The sequence below is a fragment of the Sceloporus occidentalis genome, unplaced genomic scaffold, assembly GCF_023333645.1.
Source record: "Sceloporus occidentalis isolate IW3139 unplaced genomic scaffold, rSceOcc1.0.p SCAF_15, whole genome shotgun sequence".
In the NCBI taxonomy this organism is placed as follows: domain Eukaryota; kingdom Metazoa; phylum Chordata; class Lepidosauria; order Squamata; family Phrynosomatidae; genus Sceloporus; species Sceloporus occidentalis.
This window is the reverse complement of record NW_028316995.1, coordinates 2,855,738-2,880,527: the sequence shown is the minus strand read 5'-3', so window position 1 is coordinate 2,880,527 and position 24,790 is coordinate 2,855,738. Positions and strand designations below refer to the sequence as shown.

General features: G+C 40.2%; 1 protein-coding gene across 1 annotated transcript in view; it reads left to right on the top strand.

Moving 5' to 3' along the window:
- Window positions 1–21,912, top strand: part of LOC149303144 (leucine-rich PPR motif-containing protein, mitochondrial-like) — a 59,145-nt gene extending 37,233 nt beyond the window's left edge. The window contains exons 25-38 of the mRNA XM_089481350.1: window positions 165–271; window positions 4,710–4,778; window positions 5,217–5,307; window positions 5,817–5,959; window positions 6,078–6,186; window positions 8,436–8,562; window positions 11,071–11,159; window positions 12,562–12,766; window positions 14,179–14,309; window positions 15,123–15,238; window positions 19,015–19,089; window positions 19,670–19,754; window positions 20,509–20,651; window positions 21,844–21,912. Of these exons, the coding sequence (XP_089337476.1) occupies window positions 165–271; window positions 4,710–4,778; window positions 5,217–5,307; window positions 5,817–5,959; window positions 6,078–6,186; window positions 8,436–8,562; window positions 11,071–11,159; window positions 12,562–12,766; window positions 14,179–14,309; window positions 15,123–15,238; window positions 19,015–19,089; window positions 19,670–19,754; window positions 20,509–20,651; window positions 21,844–21,912 (1,559 nt within the window). The remainder of the gene's footprint in view (window positions 1–164; window positions 272–4,709; window positions 4,779–5,216; window positions 5,308–5,816; window positions 5,960–6,077; window positions 6,187–8,435; window positions 8,563–11,070; window positions 11,160–12,561; window positions 12,767–14,178; window positions 14,310–15,122; window positions 15,239–19,014; window positions 19,090–19,669; window positions 19,755–20,508; window positions 20,652–21,843) is intronic.
- The last annotated feature ends 2,878 nt before the right edge of the window (window positions 21,913–24,790 follow it).

The window sequence follows — 24,790 nt, the reverse complement described above, 5'->3', positions numbered from 1 at the left end:
TTAATGACTTTTTTGCTTCCAAGGGAAAAGGGTAATTTTCCAACTCTTTGTTCTATTTGTAGAATAAAATTTTAACAAAACTTTTTACGTGACCTTAAATTGTATTCACCAAAGCAACCGTATTAAACTTGATCCTTCTTCCCCCATCTCTTTCTTTTCACAAGCCATGGACCACGTAGCCCGGGAGAGGGGTGAGATGTCAATGCTGTATTCTCTGCTCTTTGCTTTTCTCCAGACTGGAAAGTACAAGGAGGCCAGAAAGATCATGGAGGTGAGATTTTTAACTACAGTCCTCTAATCACAATGTCGCGTCCGCACTTAATTGGAATACGCTGCATATTTTAACCTCTAATTATATTCCCTCTCATTCATCTTAACGGAGCGCCGGATCGGTTAGTAGGGAGGTAGGAAAGTAGTTGGTCAGCAAAAATAAATTCTTCTCGGTCTAATTGCCGATCAGAAGAAGCCGCTCCTATCTGCGTTAGATCTGTTTCCTCCTGTTTGTTAAACAGAGCGCTGTACAAAATAAAATGCATTTGCATAATAAATCTTGGATTGGGGAACAATTAAATTAAAATGGAATTCCTGAGTGTAAAGTTGCTAATCCTCTTTGCCGGAGAATTCTTTGTTGTACTTAAAAGCGCTGGAATTTAATTTGCTGCTGTCCTTGCGAAGATTTATTTGTAATGCTTGTCTTTAAGTTAATCAGCCAAACAAGCGCTGACTGCTACCGTTTGGCGTTTCATTTAATGTTTTTTTTTTTTTTTTTATTCTCCTCCTATGGTAAGAAGCTTAGAGCGAGTGGTAGGTGACAAAGTTGGTCTGTTCGGGATTAGTATATTTTATCTAGACTTGATTGAAATTTTTCATGCTGAAATTGATAAGTCAAAAGAGCAGCTGCAGCGTGCCCCCCCCACGAGTAATTATACCCCCTCTCCTGTGTGCTTTACTAACAAGTACATCAACACTTAGGAATGAAATTAACCTTTTAATCATGCAGTTGGCAGTGGGGGGTGTGCAGTGCCATCTTTGCACCCTTCCTATATGCTGATCTAATGGTTATGGTAACAGACTCCAGCAGCGCCGGTGCCTGGGATGGCGGGTGCCTGGGATGGCGGGTGCCTGCCGGTGCCTGGGATGGCGGGTGCCTGGGATGACCACTCGGCCGTTGTATACATTAAAGTGCACACGAAGGCACCAGGGTCTCCTACCAGCCGGTGTTGGCTGGAAATCGCGCCACTAAGTGCCGCATCGGAACATACATTACATTATCGGCAGATTTTAAGATGCGCGGCTCCACTCTGCGTGGGGGGTTTGTTTTTTTACTACTTTTTCTTAATCTACCTCCAAAACTGTAAAACAATTCTGAGTTTGCGATTCTCAGATTAAGCCCCTTTTTTTTATCTAGATTGCTTTTTGTATGTTTGTATGAATTATAGAATCGACGGGCAGCTTATTTGATGTTGCAAATGAAAATACGGAAGTGGGAGAGAGCCGTACTTTGCAGCGGTTTGATTTGTTTTCTGATATAAACGGTGCCGCTGATTGACTAACTGCGCCCGGCTTCAGGAATTGCGGTTTCCGAGATTGATAATGTGACATGTTTAGAAAACAGCTGTTTGGCAGAAGGAGTCGAATTCTGATAGATGCAGGCGCTTTCTTCATTGTCCGTATGCTAATAGTTTTGTAATGCATGTTAAACGTATCTGCGTTCATTACAGCTAATTTTAAATGCCATGTTTTACGCTTACAAGTGAATGCAGACAAAACCGTTATCCGCAAAAGTGTCAAAATGACAGCAATTCTAATCTATTATTTTTAAATGGAGTTGTGAAAATGGAGGAATTGTGCAGTCTTTTGTTCATCCGCTTGCATTGAAATCTGTTGAGCCACCATATGTTGTGCAGAACTGAGGTTATGCATAAAAAAGTGAGACCCGCTTCTTTTTTACTTGGTCTGCTTTCTCTGAGCCTCACCAGGTGTTGGGCATGAGGACAGAGAAGAATAATTATGACAATTATGTATTCAGAACCCCACTCTTCCCATTGGTATAAGCTTGGGTCAGAAAGGCAGAGATGTCCTGGGGCAATAAAGTTGGCAAAAACAATCACTTTATTAGTAGTAGTGGTAGTATTCTTGTTCCCTTCCCTTGGTGGCTGCCACATTCACCCTGGCCAGTATAGTCGATGACCTAGTGAGGGTTGGGGGTTCTTACAGCAGTTGGAAATTAAGCAGATTGGCTTCTATGTTCAATAATTCAACCATCGCTTGAAAATGCTTGAAATTGGCTTTTCTACATATAGATTTTCCCCCAGTTTCTCACATTACTCATCGTATACTTCAGTACCCCTATGTGATACATAGATGTTACCCATAGTATGTTCTGAAACCTCGTCACTTATTTTCCCAAAAGTATCTGATAGATGCCCCCAGGTTTCATTGTATCACCCCATTGATCTATTAGGAGGCAGACACATGCAGTGTGTTTTACAGAAGTGTTTCTACAAGTGTTTTGGAAAGAATAGAGTATTTAGCTGGATAGCTGCCTCTTTTAATAAATTAGAATTAACCAACTTGTTCCGCTGCATGGTGACGTCTTCCAGCCAAATATTGGCGGTGCCAATAAAACGCGCGGGGAAGAAAAGCATCTCTTACCCAGTTCTCGTATTGTCATCCTATTTTAACATTGTAACATGCATATTTTTCATGCCGCTGCCACCGATAGACCTCTAATGTTCTTTCTTTGTGATGCAAATATTCAGCTCGGAACATCATTTATTTATTTTAGAGGTGAACTTGACTCCCAACTTTGATTAGAGTAGAGCCTGGAGGATTGCGTCTCCTCTCGCCTGCCAACCGGCCTCCTGATTGTAATTCACTCAGATCTCAGAGATAAGCTACAAATATGGACTGCTGCGCAAGCCAAGGAGATTTAGTTAATCTGACCTAGATGTTCTTTTGATGATTGAGACCTAGTCCATGTGAAACAATTCTCCATATCAAAATGAAATGCAAGGATATCCGCTGTTCCACTTTTCCTGTCCTTGCGATGACTGCCTTTCCAATCAATTTGGAACGAGGTCGGGGAGGAGGCAGATTTGTTATATTAAGTTGTAAAGCTTGGGCGCTATTAGATCATTGGCATTTCAATCTACAGTGATAATGAAAAATGCGAACACAGCCCTTCTTCTGGGCCTGGGCAACCAATGTTCAGAGCAGAGTTACGTGTAACCAAAGGTTGTAAAAACACCGCTCCCTTCCATTTATTTTTTTTAACAGTAAATTGCATTGAATGATGTCACAAAAACACAAGATGACCTAACCGTATTACTTAATGGGGCACTTTAGTTTCCCATGCAGCCAATCCAATGAATAATGAATGGATTTTAGGACAAACGCATCTCCTGCCTGCTTAGGAGCTGGGGCAGTGGGCGCTGGGGCAGTGGGCAAAGGGGCAACTGCATATGGGGGATGCTGCAGAATCACTTCATGCATTTCCAATGGAGAGCAATTGACTATTTAAAGGGACCCCTACGTGATCATGTATTAAATGGCATATGTGTCGCTTTCATTAAATTGTGTCCAGTGTGTTTACAGTTAAGGCAACGCACATGCTGTGTAGATAAACCTTTTCTATCACGCCGTTATTGTTGTATTGCTGTAAAGTTTCAGTATATAATATATCTGCTTAACTGAAGTAGCCAGGAAAACTGTCTTGGTTCCTGGGTAATGAGTGCGAATTTACAGCGCTTACCGGTTTGCATTATATTCTATTTTGAGAATACAGCTCTCGTGTAAGATATTACAGTCCACTTTACGCCGTGTAACAGGATCGTTTGGCCCTTGTATTGTACACTTTATAGCCATGTATATATACATATCTATACTATGCTTGCACATATTAGAAGAAAATGCCCCCGTTTAATCCTGTCTGTAATCCAGACGGAGCGGACAGCCTTTGACGAGTTCTTAATTTATTTTAATTTTCTGTATGTATAACAGCACTCTGTGTACTTTTTCATTAAATTTCATTTTCTTCGCGTTTTCTCATAAGCTGTTTATAGCAGATACCCAGGTATTCTGGGGTTTTTTCCCTTCAAGTTGACGAATCTGTTTACTTGAATAGGAAATCCTACAATAAAGCACCGTCGGGGAATAGACTTGTAAATGGTTCTTTCCTAATCCATAAAGATCTTCATTAAAATATATATATATTTTAACTCGCTGTATTCTTTAATGAAGAACCAATAATCCTTCAAGGAATACATGTTGCCATCCTTTTTCTTGCGTTGGTGTGATGTATGCCGTCCTGTCCTGGGGAATTATGTATCTGGCAGAGTTTTAAGGATTCCGCTAATTAAGCTTTAATCGATAATTATCTTTGTGCATTATGATAGAGCGCCAAAGAGACCTGGAGACCTGTAAAGTTAGGCAGCTTCTAGGATGTTTTTGGCCGACTCTTTCTCCCGACTGGCTGCCAAAATTAATCGATAACGGTAATGTGAATGGTAACGGTTACACCGGGAACATTTACATGTCTTTATTGTGTTGGAAGATCATTCCGCACCTGTCCCAATCGCTGCTTTTATTACTCCCCGGTATTCGTGTTTTGGCCGAGTAACGGCTTATCTTCAGATTTTTAGCTTTTCTGACCGCGCTCGTTAAATGTTTTTGCGCTGTTTTCTTACATTTTCTTTCTGTTGCCATAGACTCCTGGTTTGAGAGCGCGACCTGGAAGACTTGAATGGTTTGCTGAGAAGTGCATTGCATCCAATCGGGTAAAAATATTTTCTGAGCTTTAAGACTAAATTAAATTTATTCGAAATTCAAGCAAATCAGTGTGCGATTAACCCTTTAGGGGAGATTTCACTTAGAAGATACCCACCATGTATTTGTTTCAGTGAAAGCGCAGCCTAGCGCGCCTAGGCTTCTCAACTTTTCCAGCTCTACTGAAACTAGGAAGCATACTTAAGTACACTCCTTGCATATGATCAATAAGAATACCAGCACCCCCATCCGTATGAACGTTTAACATTTGTTGACCAGTAAGTGCTACTGAGTGAGTGCAGGAAGCGTAATTAAGTTAAAATTGAAGTTCGAGTGACTGTGTTACTACATTTGTATAATATAAATTGCATTTAATATGAAAATATCACTTTAAAAATGTAATTTATTATGAATACTCTCACTAAATATATATATATATATTTTTATAGTATGAAGTGTTGGAAAACTTAGTAGAAGTGACTCACAAACTCTTTGAGTGTGACCGAGATGAGATGTATTTCTATCTGCTGAAGCTTTGCAGTAAGTATATACTTGGAGACATCGCACTTACGCTACACTAGATATTTCATTATAAAAAACATATATATATATATATATATATATATATATATATATATATATATATATATATATATATATATATATATATATATATATATATATATATATCTTATACACCCACACACCAATCATAACATTCCAGCTGCCTCGCGTTTCACTATGAAGAATCATCCCCAATGAGTTCCTAAAACAATTCACAAAATATTGCACATTTACTACGTATTATACAAGTCCAGCTCACCAGGGTTGGTCCTGCAGATATTTCAAACATACTAGCTTCATTTTTGGTAACAAAAAAGGTTTAAAAGTAGAACTAACCAACTGGTATTTGACACCAAAGTAAAGAAGACCATCAGGGAGTTGTGTACGATGTCCTTTGAGTAGGAACCTGCAAATATTGATTGCATTTTGATTCTCAGTCACCGTCAGCATGGTTTTACGTCTTGCTTTGTTTTTCAAAATGCTAGAGGAAAATAACGACTGGAAGAAAGCAGATGCGGTTTGGAATAAAATTCAAGAAGAAAATATAATACCCAGAGAGAGAACTTTAAAGCTGCTGGCTGACATTTTTAAAACAAATGGACAACCTGTCCCATTTGAAGTACCAGAGGTAAGAAGAATATCTTTGTAGAAAAGTATGGAGATAAAAAAATTCAAAAAGTGTTGTGGGCGAAAAAGCTTCAGTGATGTTTGTTTTTATTTTTTTACATTTTTCTTGACCTCGATAGGACTGGCATAAAACACAGCGAGAACTCAAATCCTCCGCGTCAGACTTTGTTCCAGAAGCCTCCCTTGATAAGAAAATCTTGATTCTCAGTAAAAAGGACAAAGGAAAGGGTAAGCTTGGTGGTCACGTTCAGCTGCTCTGGTTTTTATGTATGTTCTGGAGAACACTTACAGAACCCTATTGCTGTATTTTTTTAATGCATGGCTAAAGTTGCTTTGTAGGCTATAAAGGGCCGGCTCAGCCCTTCTTGCAGGCCATGTTACGTAGAAACAGGAAATTTGACAAATGATAAGAACCGTTCACCTCATCCAGTCTGCCATTCCTCCTGCTGAGATTTTTGTAGGTAAAAAGATGAAAGCATAAGAGCTATGGAGCTATGAAATGGAGATCATGCCATGTGAAGACCTGAAGCCAGTCCTTGTACAATGTATAGATTTACAGGAGTTGCTGACTTTAGTCTTACGGTGCACATGCTGTAATTTGTTGTGAAATAGCTGTAGCATTGCAGTTACGTGATGTAAATGAGGGCAATTATTACATCGCCTCCATGATAAACCTTTCAGAACTGTCTTTCAGTTTTGCGTTCCCCTGAGTACAGAAATACAATAAAACGAATGACAAGCGAGCTGTGTGTACAGTGCGTGCTCAACAAAAGAAAAATTAAAAATAATTTCCCACAAATTATAAACATAACCAAACACACATTCTGGGGGGGAAACACAGCATCTCGTTTTATTTCCCTTTATTATCTCCATTTCCTGAGATTATTATTGATTTGTTAATGTCTTTTATCGCTGGGTGATGGCATGGAGTTTCATTGTTTTGTATTGTCACTGTAAGGGAATGAGGAAAACTCCATGAACACTGCTTCATTCTAGCACTGTACCCCAGCAGTGTACACACAGGGAGATCTAAAACTGTTATGGCCACATCATTTGTATGTATATGGTAGTCAGGAGGGGCGGGCTTCATTTATCAGGTGGGGTGAATTAGAGGTAGCCAATCACAGGGGTTGAGGCACTGGGCACTAATACTCGAGAAGGAACATACACAATAGAGCAAAATGAGATGTAATAAGGGAGGCAGAGCGTGAGATGTATGTAATGCTGTATTGGCAGCTTGTCAGTTTCCCGGCAGACATCTGCAAAGAGAAGCTGTAACACGGAGTGATCATCATGGCAAAGAGAAATCATGTCACGTAATGTTTACATGTGGGTGGCGTTACATGTAAAATGCAGCGGAATACCGTGTATAAATGCTATGGCCTGAATTATACCGCATAATCTGCTGCCATAGACTCATCTTTACATTATGCACGTTGAGATCTGATATATGGTTTGTGGCTTTTAAGGGTCATATTATATACTGTCAATATGTTTTAATTAACATCACACTGCATCAGTAACGCTTTAGGTCCTGAAATATATTTAACTGGTTGTTAGATGTACAGGTCATCGGAACATTAATAGATTGGAAAGTGGTGAATCTCGTACATGGTGGGAAATGGTTAAAACTCTGCCTGCCAATATAAGGCTCTGCCATGGAGACATGCGTCGGTATTGCCCCACGAGAGGTGGCTTAAAAGCTACTGTCGGCTATTGTGAAAATGTACAAGGTTACTTGTTAATTGCCTTTCATTTTCAGATGAAAGGTTTTGATTAATACTTTTTCTGAGCACATATTAGAAAATGCTAATAGACTTTACGAAACTTTACATTCTTTTCGTGGAACCGAATTTTTCACTTTTGGTTAATCTTGAGGTTGCTGGAAAATCTTAGTACTTTGTTGTTTAGTCCTCTGTTTAAAAGCATTTCTCACTTTTCCCAAATATGTTATATTGTATAGGTCTGTAGACTAAATACACCTAAATTATGGTGTTTAAGCAAGCAATGTATATGTATTAGAAACCCACCAAGAGCTGCGTGATTATTACATCCCATTAAGTTATGCGTGCCCTACTCTTAGGTTGCTGATTGATGTTGGTTGGTTCGGGCAGACTTTGTGATGGGAACGGAGAGGCCTTTTAGAAGAGTAAATAGGCCAATGCCACCTCTGCCACAGATCTCATCTTCCATTAGGTTAACACAGAAACAAAATATCACCAAAACCATAACGCCGTACAGTTTCAAATCAGAAGCCTTGGTGACTACTTGTCTGTAATTAAATAATTGCAGGTACGTTGTGATGCACCGGCATGCTAAATTTTGACTTGTTCTCCTATCTTAACGATGAGACATTGAGCGGGAGATTGCAGAAAGTCGCTGAATTGCAAAAGCAAAAAAAGAGGATGCTAGGGATGGGAAAGAATGATATTCAAAAGGAAACATCAATAACCTCTTGTACTTTCCCCCCTTTACAGAGGCGTACGATTTGTTTGTGGAAGCCGAAAAGAACAATGTCGTGTTAAGCCCAGCCGCGTACATGAATCTGATCAAGACTTTGCTTTCCGACGGGCAGATTGAGGTTGCAATGAAAGTGAAAAGCTCGTAAGTCGTTTTCTAAAATTAAGAGCCATTGGCTCCTTACAGGGAAAGTTTCACATGAAAATTTCTGTTGGCTTTATCCATTTGGGGCAATAGAAGTGTATGGGCTGTCCCGATAAATGGCTCCTTCGCTGAAATCCTTGGTAGGGGTTGGCAGTAGCAACTGCGGAAATCTCTCCGATTACACTATTATATAGGTTGCTGTGGCGTGAAGACCATTTTTAGTACTTCATTTATACAAATAACCCCATTTATCTTATGAATTGAAGATGTGTTGAATTAATGGAGTCTTTATCCATATGTGATACCTTTTTTATAATATAAAATGTTGAGTCACATTGGTGTCCAGGGCCTAACAATTCTTTATTTCAGGTTGAAACAATCTGATTATCCTAAAAGCCTAAATTTGACTTTTTCTACTTTTGGCCTTTTCAAGTAAAGACTCGATCTTTTTTGCTATATCTATAAATATATATCAGTTTTCCTTGTGAGTTATAAGCTGCGTAAATTGTTGGCGCTATATAAATGATAATAATAAAATGTGTTTTAAACCCTAAATGGGGGAAATATTTCTGGATTGTTTAATACATTTGGTGTGGTTTTTGGGGGGGGGTTGCATATTTGATCCAGTGTTAATGAATTTTAGGATTATTAAGGAGAGGTAGCTGAAGGCATTAGAATTGGAAGTTGAGTAGTATTGGAATGAGATCTTGGGTCTGTAATAGTGGCTAACATCTATTTAATCACATTGTAGATTGAAAGATTGGGAGAAAGTAAATCCTGCGTTACATGTAATTTACAGCCTCGTGCGTGAAACGTTGATTTAAGGGCTTTGACAGATGGGACAAAGACACGAGCGGAACTGAGCAATGATTACTTAGCCTGGGATTAAGAGGATTGCAGGGCAGAGTAAGAAAATCCAGAGTCCAATATCTTTTTGGCCCCCCCAATGCCTGAAAGTGACTGCGAGGATAGTCATATTGTGTTCTCCACAAAGGATTTTCTAGGATTGCCGAGAATAATTTAGCGATGACCCTGCTTACTTCCCAATCTGCTCAGTTCATACATTTGAGTAGGTAGGCTGCTCAGTTGTTAGCCTGAAGATGATCCAAGAGGTTTATCTTGATTGTTGATATTCTAAATGACGGCGACCTTTTCATCCGCCTGTACTCTCTCCCCCTCCCCGCCACAGAAGATTTCTCTTTTTCTTGGGTAGTAGTAGTATTATTAAACACTCATCTACAGACACCAGACAAGTCAGAAGGCTTGTTTTTCCGTCAGAAATCTCATGATGCTTCTACAACCACAAGGGATTCTGGGTAGGCACATGCAAATAAGGTTAACAATTATCACCTTTGCCTCTATATCCACTTTATACATGGATCCTTACTTTCTAGGGATCCATGTATAAAGTGGATAAAGAGGCAAAGGTGATTGTTAACCTTATTTGCATGCGCCTACCCAGAATCCCTTGTGGTTGTCGAAGCATCATGAGATTTCTGAGTGAAAAACAAGCCTTCTGGCTTGTCTGGTGTCTGTAGATGAGTGTTTAATAATACTTCTACTACCCCTTAAATTTAAGTGGAAGGGTTTCCATCACCTTTTACCCACCATAACTTATGTAATGGTCTTTTTTTCTTAAATCTAGAAATGACCTTGCCAAAGTTATGCTACGTTTGTTTGACTGCTGCGGTAAAACACATGCAGTTGCTGGTTATTTTAATTAATTTGTTTTTTAAAATGTTTTATTATTTGAGCCTAGATTAGCTTTATCATTTCTTTAGCCAAAAATACTTTTTAGTTATATGAAGGTGTGCTACGTAAAGAAAGTATTTATTTTTTATTTTTTTCATAGTTTTTATATGAAATATAAATATTTTTAATCACTTCACCCAAATTTTAAAAGTATGTATCCTGGTCACCATGAAAAAAACTGAAATACTTAAGAGGGAAAAAAAGAGAAAAAAACTAATTATATATAATATTATATATACACAAACATTTTAGTAGGAAATATTTATGGTGACAAACTAAAAAATGTTAGTGCAAAAAATGATTTTTTTATATATATATATATATATATATATATATATTGTATATATTATTTATATGTGTATATATATAATATATATATTATATATGTGGAGGTAAGTGGTTTTGGCTACAATGTCGCACCATAAGGCACGCGGTTATTTCAGTCATATAATGTGTCAGCATCCAAGAATGTGAACCAATTGTTTAAAATTTAAAAATAAAAATCTATTACTTTGGTTCTTTTGTTGCTCTTTTCCAACTTTGTCATCTGTCAGATTATAGAGAAAAAAAAATTAAAGATTATCCTTCTATACCCATTGACAGGATAACACAAAAGCTGTCTCCAGGTCGATACTTTACTGCAATATTTTTAACATACGAACAGTAGTTTTTGTAATTTCACCTTGGAGCTCAACCGTTTATTATCGTATCAGAAGCATGTCAGTAATTTTCTTTCTAAATGTCTGTTTCGCTTAGCGCCGAAAACAACATCAACGGCTTCGCATTGAACGACATCACCAGCAGCCTCCTCATCATAACACAAGTTAGGCGGGATTATTTGAAAGGTATGTCACAAAGCTTGACCTTTACGTCACATTAATGCCTCTGTAGATTTTTCTTGTAACGCCCTTCGAATACTTGGATAAAGGAGTCCATTTAGCAAATTACCTGCTTATCAAGAGGCTTTTGTGGTAGCGGAGAGACGTAAATTACTGTACATGCATTTATAATATGTCTTGAATATGAATGCACTTGTCATTTGCCCACTTAGTCCGGTTTCCATTCCATTTAACACAAGATGGGTTTTTCTTAAGATGAATCACTGCTCTTCAGACATGCAAAATTCCTACCAGAAAGAGCGAGGAAGTGCACGCTTTCAGCGGTGTTAAGATTCGCGGCACAAGTCAGTCTGATTTTTTGCAAAAATTAACATACTTTAATGCATACGAGCAATTTCCGAGCGCTTGGATTTTTTTTAGTTTTTTTTTTAGTTTTTTTTCTTGCTTTGTGTTGATTGTGTGAAAAATCTAACAAGTTAAATTGGGTGGTAAACGGGTACGATTGTACACTAAATGATTACAATATTGATTTATAAGGTGGAAAAAAAATGCTTTTTTTGTATTCTAGATTTCAGTGGCTTTTAATTGTTTTTTTGTGTTAAGTAATTTAATACTTTTCCTTCTTGAAGGAAAGTTATTTTTAATTTATGTATACTACATTATATATAGATATATGTGCATGTGTATATATACAATATAAATGTGTATATTATATATCTGTACATATGATATATCTGTATAGATATATCGATATATAGATATATCTATAGATAGACATTATAGATATATTGATAGATATATATAATGTGCTGCTATTTAAATACTAAAATATATACATGTTTGCCCGTCTTTTTCTAAATATATTCTTTAGGTTGTGTACACTAGCTTGTTAGGGAAGCGCTCTCGTTTTGATGGTAGTCCTCGCATAACGATATATATTTTTTGAAAGCGATAGCTGTTTATCATAACATGGATCCATTATTTGTGTTTTCAGAGCTGGCCATTAATACAATTTGTTTGGCATTCAGATTGCCGGTTTTCTCCCTTTCAGTGCAAGCTGGCAACGACCATCTGCAAAAGAATACATTATTCCTCCGCTCAAACAGCTTTCCCCTGTTGATACGGAGTCCATCACTGGCTTTTGTCTGGCGACTTTGTCAAATGTTACGCGAGGCCTTAATTTGTTTAGGAGTGGGGGGGGGCTCCTCGATGTAGCACTCAGCAGTTTTCTGATAAACTGCCAGTTCCATCATTAACCATCCATCTCAGCCTAGCATGGCGTTTCCCCGCGCGTAGCTAATATAACGAGGAGATATGAATCGCTCCCGTGCCTGTCGGTTCCGCTCTGTAAATCCTGGACTCGCTTTTATTCAGATGTTTACGTTCTACCCCCTTTTCTCCTGAATAGATGCGGTTGGCACTTTAAAGGGATTGCTTGATAATGACAAGATGCCCACTCAGCTGTCCATCACGCGTCTCGTTCAAGCCCTGGCCACCAAGGGTGACGTGCAAAGCATCGAAGCCTTGGAGAAAATGGTGGCCGGCATCAGCTCGTCCATTTCCTTATCAAACATGCTTTTTATTAATAACAAACTGTTGGCTCATCTGAAAAAGTAAGTAAAGTCTCTGCTGTTTCGATTGGTTTGGAAAACTCCTTCCGCTTCTGGATATGCACCGAACGGTCATTTCCTGAGTAATAGCGCATGGTGTTACCGGCGCCATCACCGAGCCCTTTAAAACTTTCTTTAAACAAAAAAAAAAACCTAGGAAAAACCCAAACTTTTGCTTTCTGCCAGTTATGTTCAGCAAATGATATGTTATCCGGGAGACAACTATTGAAAGCTATTGCCTTATATCATAGTAAACTGTTACGCTTGTGCTATCGTTTTATTATTATTACCAAAGATAAGGGACTGTTTTTTTTTGTTTATTAACTGTGCTGACATTATGTAAAATAAGTAATGGCGCCTATATTTTTGTTACTTTTAATTTTCCTGCAAAAAGAGTTGGCCTTGTATAATACACAGGGAGATGGGCAACGAAGCTCTGTCACAGGGATCTTCAATCTAATTTCTATGGAAAATGTGCAAAACGTTCCGTTTGTTCTTAAACTGTACTTTATGAAAAGTTTACATACAGACACAAGTACATCAAAGCGAATGTATATGCATTTCTGCTTAGGATATATAGGAGACTGGATTAAGAGACTCGTATGTTATATTGGATTTTTTTTGTTTAACCCTTTTTGCACCAGGATTTTTCTTTGTGTTTTTGTTTTTTTTTCCCCCTTTTCTGTTTAAATTTTTTTTTTTCTTATTCTCCAGCACTATAATTCAGTGTACTTTTATACACACACATACCTACATGCCCTTGTCTAGGACGCGTTAAAATTGGGCTGCATTGTATACTTGTTTCTTGCGCTCCACGGTTTTCTCGCTGCTGATGGGGTACGGTACACGGTCTGTGACCGTTCGCAACCTTGTCAGCCTCGGTTATGAACATGCTGCCGCGTGTAGCTATACATCACGCGCGCATTAAATTATTAGCGCTTTCCCCTTGAAGGTTAAAGCAGGGCGCGCTGAAATGCATTGTGCGAATTATATTTATTATCACTTTTTGAATCAAGGAGGACAGTTCTGGCAAAAAGAAAGCAGGTAAATATTTAATTGAATATTACAAGAAATACAGTAATAGTTTCTTTACATGAATTATTAAAGCACCGGGCCTTAATGTTCTCATTTTTTCTGCTTTTAGGAACCTCTGCCCCTCGCTAGCTAGTCCGCCAGTCACTTTTACTCAGCAAGAAAGGCTGCCTTGGCCAAGTTTTGTTTAAAGGGCCAAATCCAATTTGTTAGACATATAAATTATAGTTTGCTTAGTGTTCATATGCAGTTTCTCTGGGGGGGGGATTAAATTACCCCCCCATAGCTGTTATTTAGGTATCTCTGAAATATATGAATATATATAAATTATGGAATCAACACATGTAATTTCCTAAATATATAACATTTTGTGTTTTTTACAGTGGTGACATTGAAAAAGCCATAGACTTTGTTGAGCCTTTGTACGTAGAAGCGCAATCTCCCCAGATAACAAGTATTGGTTACGTGTTTAGAAAGGTCATTGAGGATAAGATGGAACCAGCACTTGATAAATGTAAGTATACCTCCTAGCAGAAAGGCTTGGGGGGTCCACCAGCCAGCATCTCATTGATATCATTGGGCCCTGAAAATGGTTTGCTCTGCAGATCCCCCATACAACACACAATATGTCTGCCGGCGCGTTCACTTTCTTAACACGTGTTTGTTTTTTTTCTTTAAAGCCCTGCCATATTCAAGAGCTCTTTCGTTATAGGGGGCTGTGTAGTGGGGGGTTGCACATAATGTCTTTAATAGACAAGTAGACATAATGTCTCTAATAGACAATAGCACAAGAAAATTGTTTCCTGCCCTCTGTTGTGACGGAATTTGAGAACAATTTTTTTTTTTTGTCCTATCGCCTTCACTCACTCACGCTCCCCCTCACTCATAACACATTCTCAATGTCTCCCGACCTTCTACACCAACTGCTTTCTTTTCCCTGTCTCCTTTTTACCCAGCTCGGCTTCTTGTCTGGCCTCTTCTGGTTCCTCTGTATTCTGCCTTCTTGCTTGGTCTGCTTCTCCCCACTATCCACTCCATTAACCTGGCCTCTTGGAGGGTAGATGTTTTTGTGGAAGCGCTCCTGAGCGGATGGCGGGGAGAGCCAAACCTACGAAATGCAAACTAACATTCCGGGCTCTCTGCTTTGTGTTTGTTTCGTTGGGGTTGCTCCTTGGTTTTCAGCCATCCGAATGAATTAACAAAATTGGCAAATTTGTAGGAATCTGAACGCGCAAGTCTAGTCTTGAATTCTATTTGCTGGAAGAGCTTTCCATGTGTGATATTCCATTCTCGATGTATATTAATGATTCTTTGTGTTGACTCGCAGTGAGCGCCATGGCGGAGCGCTTGGCCAATCAGTTTGCCATGTACCGGCCGGTCACGGAACTTTTCCTCCAGTACATCCACGCGGGAAGAAAGGATGACGCTAGATTCCTATTACAGGTAAACACAAATCACAGCAGCAGCTCCTACCTTATTTTAAAAAAGTGTATTTAAAAATTACTATTTTTTATTTTTTTTTATACTAAGGCCAAGCTTTTACAACTTATTTTTCCGTAACGTAAACACAATGGGGTCTAGTCACTAAAGGGAGAGTTTGCGACAGAGTTGTTTCAGTTCCTTGACTTCAGTATACATTAGGAAGGGTCCACCCCAGTAAGTGAACTTCTGCCGCAGGAAGAGCTTGGCTGGCCCTGTATAATTAAGTCAGTACGATTTCCCATATTCAGTTATACAGGGTTGGCTTAGACTCACAGCTCTACTACAAACTCTAATGGCTACTCTCCCCTTTGTGATTTAACCCACGCAAGTCTTTTCAGAACCTTGTTGGTTCAGTGACAGTTAACCCTTCGTGAGAAATTAAATTACTATGCGATGTGATGTGTAATTCCCACATGGGTTTTCTTGTTCCGCCGTGTATGATTCCACTCGGGTGTGTTTGAGCGATGGCCGTCATACCCTCTGCTCTCCGGGAACGATTCTCTTTACAGTGTAATGTATACATACCTATACCGTTACTAGAGCATTTGGGGGGGTTGTGGCGTAGCTGTGCTTCGTTTTACTTTTATCTGGATTTGTGACTTGGCAATTTTGTGGCTTCTTGCTGTGATGCCCGTTGAAAACGGCAGCAAAAATTATTTTTAAAATCTGCCTTGGAAAAGCAGATAAGAAATATTTTTAAAGTAGAGGTATGTTAAAGGGTTGCCAGACAGACACTTAAGGGGGCTTCCTACATTATACTTTGTGCCTTTAAGGGCATTTAAAAGCATTACTATAACGCTGTGTGATCGCCCACAGCGCAGAACGGCCATCAGCAGCACGTGGGATTTTTCTATTACTGCGTTTAGTTATTAAAAACCCTCCTTTTTACCACGGTTTTATTACTAGTATTGGACTAAAAGCTTTTTTCCTTTCCTTGTCTTTTTTAATTAACTGTTCTAGTTTCTAGCCATTTCTAGGCAATCGTCATGACTGCTCTTTGCTTGTTTTGGATTAAGATGTTCACTTTAACTTTGCAGAAATATCATAAAAATAACACATTCAGAGCAGACTGATACTTAAAAAAAAAAATAAAAAAAAAAAATAAGAAAAAAACCCCTTTAAATCCCCTCTTCTAGCATGGAAAGGGTTTGCGATGGGGGCAGTGAAATAAATAAGAATACCGTCTACGTATTATCATTTCCTCCGCTGGTTGATTGCTTATTAGAATGTAAATTTGCGTCCCCGATTCCGCGCGTGTCACTGGCACACGACACGAGAAATCTTGGCTCCTCTCGGTGGTCCAAATTCGCTGTAAAATTAGCAATCTTCAGGGAGCGAGCCAACTGCATTCATGCCGTTTCTGCATGTGCGAAGCGTAAGACGTCGCCAGCGCGGGAGCAAGCTGTGGGCGATTAGAGCTGCCGCCGGCACCGAACACAAACATCGTCCGACGGGGAGCCGCGGCCCCGCAGGCGCCAGTCAAACAATCACGCCGATACTACGTGTTGCTGGGGTTGGGAAGACTCCCCGCGTCAAATTGAGACCTGTTACCAATTTCCCATCGTAAATAGCACTATATTCACTTAAACCGCTTAGCAGCTGGTAAAACCGTAAGCTGTTAAAGAGACGTAAAACCGCGGCTTTAGTCCTCACGACCCGTGTCAGCGGTTGACGTGAGTTTGCATACTAAGAAGCAGCCGGCGCGGGAGGGTTTCTTCGGAAGATGCGGCTGCCGGGAGCGCATGCCGGTGTGTAAAATAGAAAGCCGCCGGTCGCTCTGTGTTGCCCCCGGTCAGGGCCTGAAAAGCAGGCGAAGGAAAGGATTTAAATATTCTTCGATTATTTTATTGGTCTACTATCGTCCAGGCTTTACATATTTGAGCGCAGATAAGAAGCGTTCCGCACGTCTAGTCTGCCCGTTTTTTCCTGGTGTGAAACGGAATGCTTACGTCCGTCCTTGGTCTCGTATTTAGGACAGCGGTATACCCATCTCATGTTTGTGATTCTCTAACTGTATTGGCCTCTACTGCTTCTGCTGGAAGGTTATTCCGACAACGGGGACAGGGCTGGCCCCCCTGGACTGCTGTGATTTAGAGATTCACGGCCACCACCAGACCCTCTGTTTTTGCTTGTAACTTCACATAGGATGTTACGCAGCATTAACTGCTTGCTGGATCCTTTCTGAGCTCCTTTTATGGGCTTGCCCTTGCTGGTGCTTTTGACAGGGCTGCATGGTACACATTGAGCATGTTATTAGCCATACATGTTCTGGGCCGCTCACTGGGTCCCCGCCACTGCTAGGAACACAAAGCACTTTACTAATGTAGTGAAAACAGGTGGCAAGATCTACAGGATTGTTTATTAAAAACTGTGCTCTTCCACCCAAATGGCACTGCGGCAGCGGGGGGCCGCTCAACCACCATTACCCATTATTAGACTTTCTTGTTTTCCTTCTCTGAGAATTGCCCCTCCCCCCCAGTCTTTTCCATGTTTAAGGAGCTTAGAGTCTTAAAACATTAAAGCATCGGTACAATGGCTCCAATGTGATCTGGTGGTTGGATGCGTTCTGGATCGGTTGGCTTGGAATTACAGCTCTCTGCCAAACCGAGGACCCTCTTACTCACTAGTGCCCTACGAGCCCCCCAAGCCGTGCCTGTCCCCAGCCCGTGTCCCCATATGGGGTATAACCATAGCCTGCTGTTGAAACATGCGTTGTGATTTTTATGTGTTTACCATTCTTGGTTGAGTGTCTCCGATTAGTTGATAAAGATCTGGGGCAGAGTCTAGTCACCGATATCTTCCGTCGGTTTCCGCAATGGTTGCTCCACGAGCTGTTCTGTAAAGTATGCGTGTATCAGGAGCCGGTTGTATGTTGTCTTCTCTCACTGTGCTGTGGAGTATGTTGACACTTTAAATAATAATCACTACTCATCTGCACTACCATTCCTGCTCTGAATGGACCCAAAAAGTCCTCTCTTTGAAATGGCAAAAACCAGTAGCCTTAAAATATCGCCCTGAGCCTCCAGATTTCCCAGCTTTGGATCGACGTTTGATTTTTTTTTTTTTTAATTTTTTTTTTTTTGGTTTGTCATGTAAACTTTTTTTGATTTTTTTTTTTTTTTTTTTTTTTTTTTTTTTTATGAAGTTTAACTTTTGTGTGTCTCTCTCGAGCCGACTGTCTGTTCCAGTGAAAGGCTTTTATAACGCAGATTGAAATCAGTCCTTTTGTATGCGTAAGTGTGTAGGTAATTATACTTTAAAGGGAACTTGCTTTGTGCATTTTAATTTTTATAAAGAAACGAGCAGTTATCTCCCTGACACCTTATTAAATGTATAATTAACCTTATGATCCCAAGCTCACTTATGAAAGCTTGGCAGTATAATTGGAGACAAACGCTTTTTTTTTTTTTTCTCTTTTCTAGTCCTGAACCTCGTTTCTTGGGGCTGTCGAGGCATTAGTTTATTTTTTTTTCTCCCCTTTTCTTTTAAACAAACCTCACGCTTGCTGAGCAAGGACATATTTATGACAGACTGGCGTTATTAGATAGACCTCTGTTTGCATTTAATGATCCGCTGCTGTATTTCTTTATAAGCTGCTATTAGGCTGTAACGTTGGGTAATGATGGTTACTGCGCTATTCATTCATTCGCTTTTCTTAATGTTCAAATGCATTGAAAAGATTTTCGCTGCCTGCTTGGATTTGGCCCTCTAATGGATTTCTTCTTCTGTTTTATTAGAGATGCACGGCCATCGCAGAGCAGACGCCAATGCTCGTTTCTTTTATTGCAAGGAGTTCGCATGCTGCAGACCAGGTAAGAACAGATTTGGTAAAGATGAAGTATAACGGATTGCGAGCTTTCCAGACAATCTAGGCCTCTTCTTCAGGCATTTTACATTTGAAGCAGCCGGGTTACGCAGACCGGTTCCTTCACTATTGTTTGGTAGAGTAAATTCTCATACTGGATGTTCTGTGTAAGTTCTCTAACCCTTTTATTTGCAAATAAAATACAAAATGTTAATATTTAGAACGTAAAAATGAGGCTTGTTGTCGAGAGTGCTTGCAGGAGCTGCCCTTTCCATTCGCTAACATCACTATTCATTATGAAGGCCCAACGCTGGCAGGTCTCTCCGGCAAGAAGAGCTGAGCTGGCCCTGTATCATGTATAATGTATAATTCAGTGGATAAGGAGCCCTTGAAGAAATCTCACTGATTTACCTATACATTATACAGGGCCAGCCAAGCACTTCCTGCAACTAAGTGAAAGCCAAGTACTCCTGCAAAATCTCCCTTTAATAAATAAAACTCCACTTTCTGGCTTTATACATATTGTCATATTTTTGATTTCACTGAATCTTGACAACATTTTTGTCCTTTTCCCCCAAATGCTGTAGGCTTCTGCAATCTCGGATCTACTTGAGCTGGTCCCCGATTTCGCAGGAAAGGACGTTGCCTATTCTTACCAAATGAAGTGCTACGGTAACCAACTCGCTTCGAGAAAACAAATCCACTTACAAATCCATCATGTTCTGTGTAAAAAAAAAAAAAAAAAAAAAAATTGTAATTGTCTACAAAGGTTTTGTGATATCCTGATTTGATTCTTATTGTAGGAACACGGTTCAGTTATTTTAGAAGGAAACCTGTTTGGCACTTGGCGCGTACATGGTCATATCTTGAATATGTTTTTTAAAAAGTTCCCGGGCGTTCTAAAAATTATTTGTCCAGCGATGGGATTCAGCAGAAACGCATTGGTTGCTACCTGTTCCTATCATTTGTTTAAAGGCATTAACATATCCCCAGGTTTAAATTTATTTTTTTTTACTTATTTTTTTAAATGTGGTCAGTTTATACCCGGACATGTGAAATTCCTGGATAGATTTTAAAATGACACTGTGGGAATTAACCATTTGCAGCCGGTAGCCAAGCCAGAATTTATTGGGCAGCTCGGTGAGCCACCTGATCAACACAAACTGTAAAGGATTTAGTTTCTTAAGAGCAGAGGACACCTGCAGTATTGCCAGGACCACCACTTAGGTGACATACCCATTCGCAGGGTGGAAAATTGTTCTTGGGCCCAAGAAGAAAAAGGTAGCAAGCATAATGTATAATTCCATAACGTAGATTACAAATACGCCAGCTAGTAGCTCGGATGGGAAACTTGCCTTGAACGTTCTAAGCAAATCATTTTTCATTTGTTGGTAACTTCATTTTCTCCCCTATTCTGTGCCCACAGCTGCAAACAAAGATGTGTCTGCCGCTAAGGCTTTGTATGAGAGGGCAATAGCCGAAAAACTGACTCCCGACGAGCTGTTTCTGAAACGCCTGGCGGTCCTGCTGAGGGATGCCGGAGAGCCCGTCCCTTTCACGGAGCCCCCTGTGAGTACTTTGTAATTACACACACACCTCCACCGCTCCTACCCATAACGATAAACGGCACCGGGAAAGTTGCCTGCTTAATTACATAGGGATTAGATCTCGCCGGAGTATTCTCCGAGGGCCGCGTGCATGTGAAGTGCTTGCGTTTTGAAGCGGCAGGATTAATTTTGTTATACTTGTGGGAGAAGATAACCTTCAGTGGATTATTGTGTTAAAAGCACGAGATATTATCAGGTGTGCTATCTGTGGGTCATATTGAAGCTACGGCGTCACCCCCTTTTCTTTGAGCTGGCTACTTCAGCTCTTTTCAAGCAAAAAGCCAGATTACAAAACATTATTTTGACCAGTAATTGCTTTTGTTTTTTGGGTTTTTTTGCCTCTATTATTTTGGAGCAAGTGGGGTTTTAAGACAGAACAAAATATCAACATAAGTACATTCTGGTGCTTTCAACTTTCATATTTGGTGTTGTCTCCACGAGTTACTAAGTGCTTTTGAATGTCACCGTTAATCTACATCAATTCATCTTTCATGCTTTTTAAAAAAAAGAAATTAAGATAATGCGCACACTATTATTTCTCGCAGCATTTTGGGATATTTTGTTTTCGCAGAGTAGTTGAATATATTATTGCATACTTCCAAGATTTATTTTTATGTCTCCCAAGTTAAAAGGGGGAAAAATGGGTTTGCGCAGCTAAAATGTCAGCCTGGTGTCCTTGTACCGTTTTGGAACGTTATCAGAACACTTAAGGTTTTCGATGGCATTTACTTAAAGGGTTCTACACCAAGACCATGCAGTGCGTTGTTAATGCAGATAAACAGGTTTCCGGTCTGTTAATTGCGACGGCAGCTTGCAAGAATGTTGTCCATTTAACCCGAAGTGGTAAAATACTCTGTTTGGTAAATCAGAACCCATCCTAATATAACATTCTCTTCCTCTATACGTTAGACAAATTCAAGTATAAGCACTATGAGTTGTATGTAACGGCAAACTGAAATATTTGATCTATACATTTGTCTGCACTTAGTTCTGGTCTTCGTTGATCTTTATTCTAAGCACCCAGTTAAATAATGTAAGGATTGGAGCCCTTGCACTGCTTTGTAGACGTTAACATCGCTGGTTCCGTATTATCTGCCCCATTTGCAGAGCTGAATTATTATAGTAACCGCTCGCTCTTACTTTTTATCTTACAGGAAAGTTTCGCCTTCTACGCAAATGAACTTAAACAGAAGCGGACAGTTTCAACAGATGATGCGCATTAGTTGTTAACTCTCGCCTACAACCCCCCCCCCTTTTTTTTTTTTTTTCTTTTCTTCAAGCTTGTATTTTTGTTTTGTCCTTTTTTTAACATGTTTTGCTTTCCTAGAAAAAAAGATATTACTGTGACAAGTCTGTGACCTGAAAATGATATTTAACTTGGGTAAAAAATAAAAATGGACACTATAGGTGTTTTGTTGTGATTATTTAAAAAAAAAAACAAAAAAGACTTGCAAGGTCTACATGCTGGTTTCCATACAGTTTTTTTTTAAATTAAGGTAATGGTAGAAATCACACTTGCATTGATAAGAAGTTCTGGGAACCTTGAAAGTTTGACGCAATCCACTCATTAGACAAAAAGGGACGATGCCTCCTTTTCACAGGGTTCTACAGCCTGAAAATCCTTTATAATATGTATGGAAACAGCAGAAAATGTGTTTATAAATGAAATAAGGCCTAACAGCCACAGTTCAACTACCACCCCTCAGACTGTGTTGGTTGCTATGTATACATTAAGGTATAACGGCAGAGTCCAGCACTAAGCCATTGGTTCTCTGTCGGTAGTATGTATACACGGACAAGGAATTCTCGGCAGTGGCAGAATGCGGCTCCAGCTGGCTTGTCATGCCAGGGCTGCTTTACACACCTCTACATACATGTCATGGCTATTTCCCCATCCTGCTAATTCTTATTAAATAAAATAAACTTTTCCCTTATCTATACTTCTGTTTAGTAAAGCTTTTTTTATCTTCATTTCTGGAGGAGAATGTTGAATATGTTATGGATGTTGTATGTTTAATAATTATGTTTCTTAGCCAGGGCACATTTTGTAAAAGCGCTCAGCCGACCTGTTCTGAACCATATGGACCTGGACACTCCGCAGCTTCGTTGTCCTCCCCGCCTGACATCACAACAGAATCTCAGGATGTTTATCAAGCATCATTTAGGAATTCAAACACTGACAGCAGGGTCAAGAAACTTTTTTAAACATTTTTAAAACATTTATTGAAGCTTCTTTTGTTATGTACAAGAACTGCATATGGACAGAATGAAAGTCATAAAATGTCAATGTATTGTATTTGGTCTATTACCCCCTCTTGAGTCTCCCATCCGCTGTTCCAGCCCATGCAGGTCAAGAAACTTTGAAAATTAAAACATTGTTATCACAGCTTTAAGAGTTATTTCTTTCTGCCACAAACACTGCATGATGACTGTTGGAAAAACACTGCATAGACTGTCATGTATTAGTTTGCGCTGTTTAACCCCTAGGTGCGGGCAATGCTTCTGCCCCCCCACACACACACGTACTAAGTACTCGTTGCCTTTTAACCATGCCCGTAACCTTCCAAACATGACAAATAATATGACTAATAATAATATGCCTTCTGACGATGGCTAGTAGATAAAGTGTGAGCGTTCAGGATAAATTAAGTTCACTATACATTGTAATGAAAACATTAGGTGGCAAACAGGTGCCACTCTAGGGGGCCTGTGACACCCATGCGACTGATTGTCTGCACATATGCTGGCTTACCACTGTGCAAGCAACCTCTTACTGCCCAGGGGAAGCAGGAATGCAGCATAAGCTGCAGGGTAGGTAATGGAGTGCGAGAGAGTATAAATGTGTGATCGGATAAGTGTGTGTTAGTGTGGATGTATAAGTTGGGGGGATGGCATAGGCAGATGGGGCACAAGGAAGCTGGGGACAAAAAATGGCACAAGGAGAAGCTGTTTGGGGGGGTGGCACAGACAAGCTATTTAGTCAGGGCCGGCCCGCCAATGGAGCCGAGTGGGGCAACCGCTCCACGCGGCACTTTTGAAGGGGCGGCACTTTGCCGCCCCAAGCCCTTATTTTTTTTTTTATTTTTTTTTTTAAAGAGAGAAAGGGGCACCGAGTGGTTTTCGCTTACCAAGCTGTCAGTACCCGCTCGGCGCCCCTCTCTCTCTCTCTCCTCTGCGGCGAGTCTCCCTGTTCTGTCTCGGTGCCGGCTTGTAATGCTGAGTGCCGGAAGATTTCCGGCGCTCAGCATTACAAGCCGGCACCGAGACCGAACAGGGAGACTCGCCGCAGGACTGCTGAAAGGTAAGTACAAGGGGGGGGGAACGGAGGGAGAGGAAGGGTAGATAAGGGGGGGGGGCGGCATTTTGCCTTGGGCCGGCCCTGTATTTAGTGAACAAAGGTGGTAATGTGGTATTCTGTTATTAAGGAACGGTTTAATGTAATATAATTTTAAATGATTTGCCATCCATATAGCTCTACATTGTGTGGCTCAGATAGCTGTGTATAAGGGCTGTGGCGGGAGGTTACAAGAGCTCGACCACATGATAAATATTATGGGGCTGGTGTCCAAATATTTCCAGGGCTGCTTTTCAGTTTCCCAGTCCAGCCCTGCCATCCATCTGTTAAATTCTGTTTCTTACTGTGCTCTGGTGACAAACCTCGGCATTTTGGAGAAGCTCCCTAGGTTTTTATTTTTTTTATTGCAACGTAGTCTGTAGACAAGTCCTTCCAAGTACAACGGTACAAGTCTGCCTGTGATCTGCTTTGCCAGAAACGTGGAGCTTTTACCTGCAAACACTTCGTACCGCGTTTCTGGAACACTGACTTTAAGCCGACGAGATGCGGCCATCACATGTAATCGCAGCCAAACGTGAGAATACGCTCAAATTTATGAGGCATACAGAAAGCATCAGCGCCGTCCACTCTGCATGTTCCAAGCAATCACTTTTCATGCTTCTAACAGCCTAATCTTGTTGGGCACCGGTGTAGTTGTAAAGCTGCGATTCTGCGGGTGATGTATCGTGAATGGTTTTGCTGGTTCTGTGTCAGCAATAATCTAGCCTGCAAGATGAGAAACTGACAGCCCTTTCTGGCTATAGCCA